The following is a 10,694-nucleotide window of genomic DNA, read 5'->3' as shown; positions in this document are numbered from 1 at the left end:
CCATTCTCCTCACCCTCGTGGCCATCTCTTCTGTGTAGAGGTTGAAGAGAAGCGGAGACAGGATACAGCCTTGTCGTACGCCTCTCCTGCTCCTCACCCAGTATCCCCAAGTCTATATTTTGCTCTAGTATTCACATACATACTTCTCACAAGCCTCACACATTTTTCACTCATTCCAATTTTTCCCAGTATTTGACACAGAAGCCCTCTATCCACCCGGTCATACGCCTTTTCTATGTCTAGGAATGCCAAGTACACTTTCTTTCCATCTCTTTTCATTCTCCCTATCAGTTCATTCACAACATATATATTATCTTCTGCTCTTCTGTCGTATCTCAAACCATTTTGCTCTTCACCAAACACTCTTTCGTTCCTAATACATCTTTGCATCCGCTCATTCATAACCGCACAGAAAATCTTACCGCTGGTGTCAGCAAGGGCAATCGGTCTGTAGTTCCTAAGTTCCTTTTTGCTCTTGTGGCCACCCTTGTGAAGCAAGGTGACACGACTTTCATTCCACGCATCAGGTACACACTCATTTGTCCAAATAACATTGAAAAGATCAGTCAGTCTGCCAATTGCACTCTCACCTCCATACTTATACATCTCATACGGTATCTCATCCATTCCAGCTGCCTTATTATTCTTCAATCGCTCCACCACTTGTTTCACTTCCTCATTTGTAATTTCCTCGTCCATGCCACTCAGATTGTTGCGTTCTAATGAAACAACATTTTCACCAGGCGTAAATAAGTCATTCATCCCACCAATGTCTTCCCAGAATTTCTTCACAGCCTCCGCCAACATTGTTCGTTCAGTTACATACACTCCTTCTACATTCAACCCATCCACTCTCAGATCGCTTTCACTTTGTTCAGTTGCAAGGTTTCACCAATATGCGCATTTAGATTGACACGATATGACGCCAATTTTACTGTGCGACATAAAATTCGATGAAACACGCATAAGCAAAGAAAAATGCAACCGCTATCGAACTTGAGAATTTCAAGAAACTTGATCACTTGGGAGAATGAACGCCAAAAAGGGTCCAACAGGTTTACTAAAAAATACCACACATTAACTGTGGCAGGTGTGGAGGGCAAGAAACTGAGAAAAAACTTCCGGCTTCCCCTGACCGAAGCTTTACAGGGAAACCATCATAGCAGCTCTGGCCGAGTGACGGCGCACAGCACGCTTCTCAGCACCGACTCATCAGCACATCCTTCACTTGATTACACTGCAATGCATCTATTAAAACTTGAAAATTCAACCAAATTTAGATACAACGTAAGTTTATGATTAATATAAGTAAATCATTCAGACCAAGAAACAACCCAATCGAGGTTACCATCACATTTTTGTTTAACGCAACATTTACGGAATAACTTAGCATTAGAAACATAAATGCAAAGAAATGCCCTACTGCGTCGGTGAGCAGAGACCCGCGCAAACCGACACTTGACCCCACACTCTGCTACACAGCAAACTTCGAGGACCGAGCAACAGTAAATGGAACTGGACATTTTGTATCCTAAAATTTTCGCCATTATTTAAATTTTATACACAGCAAGGCCAGATATGCATCTTGAATAGTGTTCCGGCATGTTCCAGAAAATGTAGCATTACTTTGATTAGATCTTCGCATTGAGAATAGAAATGTCTTAAAAAACCCGATGGTATTTTGTCTCTATAATACATATTTTTGGTACAATGCAGAATCAGATCGATTTCGAGATTGACATCTTAGTCTCTCATTATAAAGCTCAACTGAGACTACAACCCTCGTTTCTCAACTGTGGAGATCACTAGCAAAACTCAACGATGAACAACTCTTAATACTCGTCACACAGGAATGCATAGAAGAAATAAAGTACGAACTAAAAGATGTTACACAATAAAAACTAGTCTCACACAGTTCGCGGTGTCAAACATTATAGACACACACGAATGATCACACTTGCAATCGCAAACAAAAGATGACACCGGGACGTGGAATACACTAACTCCAAACAAATAAATCAAAACCATCAAGGTTCCCAAATAAACGACAATGGTTGAGCTTTATGGACCTAATTTAATGAGTTTTAGAATATGGTACCCACTAGGGACAAATGAAGAGAAATGATCGCCAAGTCAGCTGTAGGTACTACGAATCATAGTAACAACTTGGAAGCATAACAGGCGCAATGAAGATGATTATGTACAGAGTGCACAATGAAATATACAGACGCCACCGCCACACACCAGTGACGTGAGAAGAGAGCTCTAGGCTCTATCACAGCCGGAGCGTTACAGGAAATCGTCGTCACACGTTAACTTTAATGCGTCAGAAACGGAGCGCCAGAACACACTGGTCTTCCAATACTGAACGCAACGCAACATTCAGTCAAGTTAATATTTCGACAAGAGATTCGACTTAGATTCAAGACCATGAGCAGAATGTCTATTTTGGTCAGTTTTTTCAAAGTATATATTCCGAGAACTACATGTGTGATACACATGGATACAGTTTTCAAGGCCAATTTCGAAGCTTTTGATAATATATCCCAGTTTTCATCTTGACGATCGTAGTTCCAGCCAAACATAGGAAGACACTGATTGGAAAACTTCAAGTCAATTTGTTGTTAAGCAACAAAAATCACAACAGAAGAAAAAAAATGATAACATTCGAGGTAAATACCTGCTGTTTGCCACACTACATTCAATGTCAAAAAGTATTGATTAACAGGAGTAAACCACCGAGATGAGGCTTTTAATTAGCGAAACTAGTACATCAGTACGAGGAAGGCAACTTTACAATTATATACTACTGGATGAGGTCTCGAGGCATCAACGTTCTTTCCAGAAAAAATTCATCAAACAAACATTTCATTATATTATAAAGAAGAAGTCCAGGATCCATTGATAACATTAAAACGGGATGGAAGTTGGTGTACGCTTAGCTGACCTACACAGTTCGGCTTACTTAGTAGGAAAACAACCATAGTAGGTTATTCGTATGTTCTCTCGTTGTAGGGCGAACACTGAGACGTAACGGGAAAGCACACCGGAATACTGTGAATACATCGCTACTCCTGGTTTCCTTAAAGTAAGGAGAATGTGGTAGTTTCTATCTTCACGGTTCCCACTACCGGTCAATATTAACAGTATCTAGAAGCCTAGCAACTTGAATTACCGTTAGTAGACAATGGGTGAAATCAGAAACGAGTTACTCATTTCAAGTTAAAACATTCCACGAGTTAGGCCCTCAGCTAATATCTCGGCTCAAACGTTATTAGCTCGATGACATCAGATCAGCTTCAACCAATCATCAACAAATTGGGTAAACTACCAGCATGGCAGATGCTCCCACATCCGAGTTAGGTATTGTTCTAATACCTGATGACGATGCGAGTAGGTAACCGTAACGTGTCGCATTAGATATAGATAAACGCATAATTGCTGAGCACTTGCAAAATCAAATGCTAGGGGATATCTTTCATAACGAATATATCAGTAAAAAAAAGAGAAAGAGTCAAACGAAAGTTTCAACAATATTAGACTTGCATTTGACCAAATTGTATACTTTTTCACAAGACATATGCAGGAAAGTTTGAGATTTCGAAAAATCAACAAAGATAACAATGAGATTACGCTGAATGAGCAAGCATCGAGAGCTTGCTTCGACATTCTTGCTAACATGAAGACTAGGATAAGACATTTCCCTGAAGTGCGGTGGTCACAAATCTTTTTTTGCGAGCAGAATCTGCCGCAGTTCACCATAGTCCTAGCAAAGGTGGTCATTATCGACATTCCATTGAACATAGAACATGACTTTGAAATTTTCAAAACCGTATTTCGTAAGGATCAGGTTGTGGCACGAAAATAAAAATTAAAACTGATAAATACTCAGAAGTGAATTGAATTTTCTAGCAAATGAATGAATCTCGTATAAATTAAATCACTTTATCAATTCCAACTTTATACACTCATACTTCAGATCCTTTTCGGCGACGTGATCAGACTGAAGTTAACACGTTCAGGGACGAAGCACATAATCAAGACATTCATGAATGTGAAAACATTTTCATTTAGGTGAATAAATTATTCACGTGAGATATTTGAACAATGAGTTTACCAAAGCTCGCCCTCCTTCTCTTTAGCTGGAACTTCAATAACGCGCGGCTTATCGATGATTCTGGCAGTGCGATTGCCCTTCTCAACGATGCCGATGATCCAGGCCTGGTAGCCCTCTTGCTTCTCTATGTCCTTGCAGTACGCGGCCGCTTGCTCCCGCGGCAAGCAGATCAGCAGACCGCCTGACGTCTCCGCACTTGAACCCTGTACACAAATGAACATTTTAAAATGAAGCCTTTTGAGCCCCGCACACAAATGAGCCTGTTAAAATGGAGCTTTTTGAGCCCCGTACATGAATGAACATTTTAATATGCAGCAGTTTGAGCCCCTTACACCAAAGAACATGTAAATATGGAGCACTTATAGCCCCGTAAACGAATTAGCATTTTAATGTGCAGCATTGATCCATGCACACATAAACATTTCAATGGGCATCTTTTGAGGCTTGTATACACAGAATTTAAATCACTGCTTTTGAACCACGCACACACATCAATATTTTCATAGGCAGACTGCAGAGACAGCATTACAGAGCGTTAGTACATAAGAGCACATCACCTCAAGTTGCTAGAAGGAACTTGTCAAGTCCGTGTTAATGAATATATTGAATTGAACGCACATCGTATTTCCGTGCTTGGATATGAGCTTCAGTCAGCGCCTAAGAGGCATTTGACAGATTTTAGTTCGAAGGGAGGTAATGTTGTTTTTATATTTATTTAATAGTGTTGAGCAGTGCGGCTATCATTGTTTCATAGCTGAAACAAACTTGCGAAATATCTAAAGAATAATCAGCTTAGCTCTCTACAATGATCAACTAGCGTTTCTAACAATATTTTAAAATAGTAAGCTCTAATCTATTTAGCTTATATTTTCTATAAAAATTGTTAGAAAATAAATGTCTCAAAAATAGTACAGAACAACGGAAATGTTTTTTCTTTATGGAGCTCTGAGAGGGAAAAATTGTCATGAACCTTGATGTTTTATATATGTGAACAGAAATTTTACAAGAATTACTAGCGAAAATTTCAAGTATATACAGTAGGTAGCTGTTCTGGGAGATATCTTGAGCAAATTCAAAATCTCAATTAAAACGCATAAAATCACAACTCTCTGCATTTAGCTGCATTTTACATGCCTTATCAAATTATGATTGGCAAGATCTGAAGTAGTACATCAAAGATAATCACATGATGAGTACTTGCCTCATGTCTCTCATCAGATTGCATAATTTTACGACGTTATAATAGTAACAATTGTCTGTACAGTTGTACCTAGATTTACAGTGCAACAAGGGTTGAACACACATAATAAAAATGGAGGCTGTAAATTAGGAACCCAATGCCCCCTAACACAAACCAACCCAAGCCCAATCCAACCCCAAACATACCTAACGTGAAACAAATCCATGATAAGAACCACTATGAATACCTGTAGTAAGTGGAACATGTTGCCGCAAGCCTTAGCGACGGACGCCATCTTGGCTATGATGGGGAGGTTATGTATGATGAAAGAGACTTCGTTGCGCTGGTTTTTGGCCAGGTTCTGAGCGTGGCCTAGCAGACCAAAGCCGGTCACGTCAGTGGCGCCGTGAGCGTTGTATTTGTGCATCAGCTCTGCAGCTGCAGTGAACAAAATTTCTTTCGTTATTGCATTGAACGGACAAATCAATCAACATTACTAATAGGAATTAGGCTTTGTAAATAAAAATCAGAGTAAGAACACATCCTGGACATGAGATAATTGATGTGATGGTTTAGGCAGAGCATAGAAATACTGTTGAATAAATGTGATTTGGGAAACATTTCATACAATGATACATTGCCTGGTAAGCTGTAATAAATCACTGACTCTCCTTTTGAAGAATCATCAACAATAAATACTTTAGAACAAAGTTGAACCTTTTTTGTTGAGCCTTGCCATGCTGTTCATTGCCCTGTAATACGCTTTCCTGACGTCCTCCTCAGACACGATGAGCTTAATTTTGTTCCAACGCTCAGGCTGGTCAAGCCACTGATGAGCGTTGACGGCCACCTGAGTGCCAAGGGGCTTTGTCAGCACCAGCACATCACCCACCACAGCACCGTCAGGCCTGTACACCATGTAAATCCTTTAGTCCAAATTCAAGATTATCTTATCAATATTTAGTTCAAAATCAACATAATCTATCTCATCAAACATCATATTCTGCCAGAAACGTAAGTTAATGAATGGTAGGGAAGTATACCTATATATTTTAATGTAACGAGATTGCTGGTGGAGAAACTTTCTGGCTCAAAATTTTTGTGTTGGGTTGTATCCTATTAAGTGTATTATGTACTTATGTCCAACAAAATTTCACTATACAATGCTTCTCTCAACTTGAAAATGAATGTCGCTACATTCAAAACGTCATTAATATATTATTATTATTTATTAAATCTGCCTATTAATCTACCAACGTCATCTAAAGAATTGTTAGACTCCTTGAAAATTATAATACATTCTCTAGTCATTAATTGTACGCATATAAACAAGAAAATTCTGCCATCTTATGATAATTTATATATAAATCTACTTGTGCTTACAATTATTGTCTATGGAAGGAATTAACATACATATCAGAAGGTTAACTGCAAGCTTATTAAAATCACATCAAAATGAACAATCATAGAAACTTAGACACATTCTCAATCTGTTTGGAATTTTTTAAAGTTATGCTAGCTTTGAAAGATACTAACAAAAGTTGAGAACTGAGCCACATTACCCACACTTTGTACATATCTATTGACTTTCAAGTCTATCCGATGGAGTGCAAAGCAGTGTAAAATTGCCAGCCCAATTACTCACACTATAAGCTCTGAAGACTGGCAGATGGAGGATGCAACTCCCCCTATGGTACACCAAGGGTTCATGACTGTCTGTCCTCCATTGACACTCGTGTTGGCTTCTGCAGCTGCATCCTGCATGCATACCAATATATTCGTCAATCGTGTATGTACGATATACCAATACAAAATATATATTGAAAAAAAAAACTAATAACTTTACTAGGGAAATCTGGAAAAGAAACACTTCATAAATACTAACAAAATTTCAAGACATGAGATAGGTAATGCATTAAAAACCCACAGGGCCATAATATAAAGTTAGTTAATGAATATTCCATAAACTATGTTATTAAATCAATGATCAATTAATAAAATAAATTGCAAACAAAACATAAAAATCATTTTACACTTAGATATTTTGCCATGCTCTAAAGTGAATATGTGCAATGAAATATATATAGAGCAGGAACAACAAATAAGGTTCTTTAATTCATCAGAACTACTAACCCTGAAGCCTCTGAGCATGAGAGGCACCACAACATCTCTCTCCTTCTCACTCATTTTGGTGGAGACTCCAAGCAGCATTAGCATGTTATCACACTCCGTTACTCCCATAGCATACAAGTCACTTAGAACATTTGCACAAGCTATTTTACCTGAAAAATAATTTTTAGGTAAAAGATCCAATTTGATATTGATTTGATAGATAATAGTTGTTTTAAAATCTGTTCAAGGATTAGTAAGGAAACAGAGAAGAACTACAGTTTATAATTTAGTATCAGAAGTTCAGACCTACAGTTTACAATGGTATGCATCATATTATGTAATAACATGAAGTTAGAAATAAGAATTTGCATAAATAGAGTGAATATCTTGTCATTTCTCTGGTGATAGATAATATATTCAAGAACAAAGCCAGCACAAACTAATAAAATATAAATTTATTTCAGAGATTTATTAGAATGAAGGGATATAATTGAAAAAATTCAGTTACCTTGCATGTAGGGGTCATCAACTAAAGGATAAAAGAAGTCTGTAGTTTGAACTAAGGACAGTCCCGCATGTCGCAGAGGCGTTACACACGAGTCCATTCCAATACCTGAAAAATGTTCTCATTAGAGAATAGTTGATAATATATTTTAAGGACACAAGGTTTCATTCAATATCTTTGATAATTGGTTTGATATATATTGCTCATATACTTAGTAGTAGTTTCCTGATCTTTTGTAAGATTCAAGAAAGAGAGCGAACATAGCCTATATATAATCTCATGACATGAGAGTGATGACTGATGTCTGATGAGACACTCTGACCCAGTGTAATTTATTAGATTTTTAATTTTTTACCTTACTTATACTTATAGATTAGATTTCAGTAATCAGATCAGCAACAGCAAATATCAGGTATATTATCATTAGAATACATAAAATATTTAATAAAATTCATGATATTATATTATTATAATAATAACAGTCAGACGACAGACTGTGACAGTCAGTTTATGAAACCAAATGCTAGCAAATTAATTTCTCAATTCAAGATTTTGAGAACAGTATTACATAATATAGAAAAATAAAATAGGCAAGCATTCAAATAGCCCAAAGCATGCATTTAATATTCATTTCTTAACCATTTATTTATAATGATTTTTGTGGTCCAACTTATCGAACTAGGTAGCCTAGTTATAAGTTAGCCTATGGTTAGGACTTAGGTGTAAGTGAATCAAAAAAAATTATATTGAACAGAGAAAATTTAGCAAATATTCCATTATAAAGTTTATGTGCTAAAAAATAATTAAATTATAGAGTAATAATATACTAACCTATTTTAGTCTGTGGTATGTGCATGTAGTGGGTTTGGTGTGCATGATCGACAGTACTTTGTCCATCATGCAGTCCCTCAAGCAAGCGCGTTAGCACAGCCTGAGGGACCTTACACCCTCATCCTTTCAGATCAGCGAATCTTGTGAGTCGGAAATTTCGGTCCAATTCGTGTGATACAGGATCAAACGGACAAGGAAGAGCCAACGGCAAGGTTGCTGGAGCACCCGTCATCTCAAGTTGAGCAGTAACTGCTAATGCTTCCGCGGCAGTTGTGTGACCTTCCATGAACATCATTAGTAATTAAGAGAAATAAAACACGTATGAGTTCAATTAAATTTCGTTTTCAACACGACCGTTCAGTAAATTTAATACAGAATTAGTGACATTGGAGCACAACTATGAACAGCTGACCCACGGTGTGCCACGAACCGGTCTCAAAATGGCGACTCCCCAAGCAACTGGGACAGCGCAACCCGTGATGATTCAGACAATGTGATTGGAGGAAATCATCATGACGTCAACTTAGGGAGCAGTGAGTTGCACATACAGGGAGCCGGAACAGTGAAGTATATCTTTACTTTACCGGGCAAATTTGAACTTGTAGCTCTGCGGAATTGGCTGCAGATTGTGATCATTATCACATTGACAAGAAAGTAGGAAGCAATCTTATGACAACCAATAGCGTGACACATGGTGCCTACGCTATGACTACTGACAACCTGTTTTGACATGACACCGCTCGGAACTATTTGTGCACAATAAGTTCCTGAGTACGTTGACAGAATTTTTTTATTGCTTGCTCCGACCAGCTCTAATTGCAAAGTTCGTTTAGTGTGCCTATAGTGCTAAGATGCTCATTTATGTGTGGTAAACTTGCTATGAAAAATCGTCCTTAATGTGTCCGAGCGGTGGGTTTCGACACGTATTCGTATAAATTGGAAACCAAGGCATGACAATGACGATGTACTAAATGGCAATACTAAATCATAAAGTGTCGAAAGGTTATATGAATTACCAATTCTGATAATTGCCCAGAAAATGTATTTCAAAAGTAAGTATATAGTTACATTGTAAAACTTCGTGCAGCGTAAATTGATTAAATTTGACAACACTCCTCCTGTAACGTTTTCAAAGGTTTGTCTGTTTACAGTTTAAACTTTTGAAAACATCGTGACAGCTTTACGTCCTCTTAAAAGTTAGACTACAGTTGATCAGTCTGGCTACTCTGGCACTTTGGTGAGACTAAATGTTAAATAACCGTGAATCGCTCTTATTATACTCAACCGGTTTATATTGGAAAAAAATTCACACAACATATTTCAATAGACATATATTAGGCCCAATTGGATGAAATTTAATTCCTTTTTCAAGTTTCAATTTTCCTGGGCTTATAGAGAGATGAAAATATGTATACCTTTATAATATATGCTTGTATCAAAGTTGACGACATCTGTGAACGAGGTAAAAAGTAAAATGTACATCTAGGAACGCCAGATTGATCAAAAAGAGTGATAAAGTATGGAGGCTGCTGCAGTAAAATGAGATTTGCCCTACCCATACCTCTCTAAATTAATGGTAACATGCTGACTGCTCCGGCGACACTTTGAAACGAATTTTCTCGGCAGTTTTCGAAGATAAGTTTATCAAATCGAAACCCATGTTGACCCAATAAAAACACAGCTATTTATTTACAATACTATCCTGTAGGCGTCGAAGAATTTATTGTCCGCTTCGTATTTAGTTAGCACGGCAAACGACAAGCTTTAACAGGTTTTCCCCCGCAGAAGCTTTTCAAATCGAAAACGATGTCGATCTAATTAACAACAAAGCTATTCAACTTAAGCGTGGAAAACAGTATGAAAATGCGTCGCAAAAGTGCTTGAGCGGTTAGGGCTGGCCGCACTGACGTTTAGTTTCTGCATTCTTCTCGTCTGCATTCAAATATGTT

General features: G+C 37.7%; 1 protein-coding gene across 1 annotated transcript; it reads right to left on the bottom strand.

Moving 5' to 3' along the window:
- Positions 1-1,042: 1,042 nt before the first annotated feature.
- On the bottom strand, positions 1,043-9,235 carry LOC108679398 (inactive selenide, water dikinase-like protein). Its single transcript, XM_018168015.2, has 7 exons — positions 8,746-9,235; positions 7,918-8,022; positions 7,431-7,579; positions 6,943-7,055; positions 6,015-6,205; positions 5,545-5,735; positions 1,043-4,320 (listed from the first exon to the last, which is right to left on the bottom strand). Exons 1-7 carry the CDS (start codon positions 8,768-8,770, stop codon positions 4,114-4,116), a joined length of 981 nt encoding a protein of 326 aa, XP_018023504.1. The 5' UTR covers positions 8,771-9,235; the 3' UTR covers positions 1,043-4,113.
- Between the last annotated feature and the right edge of the window lie 1,459 nt (positions 9,236-10,694).

This window comes from Hyalella azteca, unplaced genomic scaffold (genome assembly GCF_000764305.2).
Source record: "Hyalella azteca isolate HAZT.00-mixed unplaced genomic scaffold, Hazt_2.0.2 contig5139, whole genome shotgun sequence".
Lineage (NCBI taxonomy): Eukaryota > Metazoa > Arthropoda > Malacostraca > Amphipoda > Hyalellidae > Hyalella > Hyalella azteca.
Note: the sequence above shows the minus strand (reverse complement) of the source record. Positions and strands in the feature narration are given on the sequence as shown.

Coding starts and splice junctions, on each gene's coding strand:
- LOC108679398 (XM_018168015.2), bottom strand. CDS start 8,770: ATGCACATACCACAGACTAAAATAG. Junction 7,580..7,917: donor TGATGACCCCTACATGCAAG/GTAACTGAATTT, acceptor ATTATTTTTCAG/GTAAAATAGCTTGTGCAAAT. Junction 5,736..6,014: donor GGCAAGGCTCAACAAAAAAG/GTTCAACTTTGT, acceptor TGTTCACTGCAG/CTGCAGAGCTGATGCACAAA.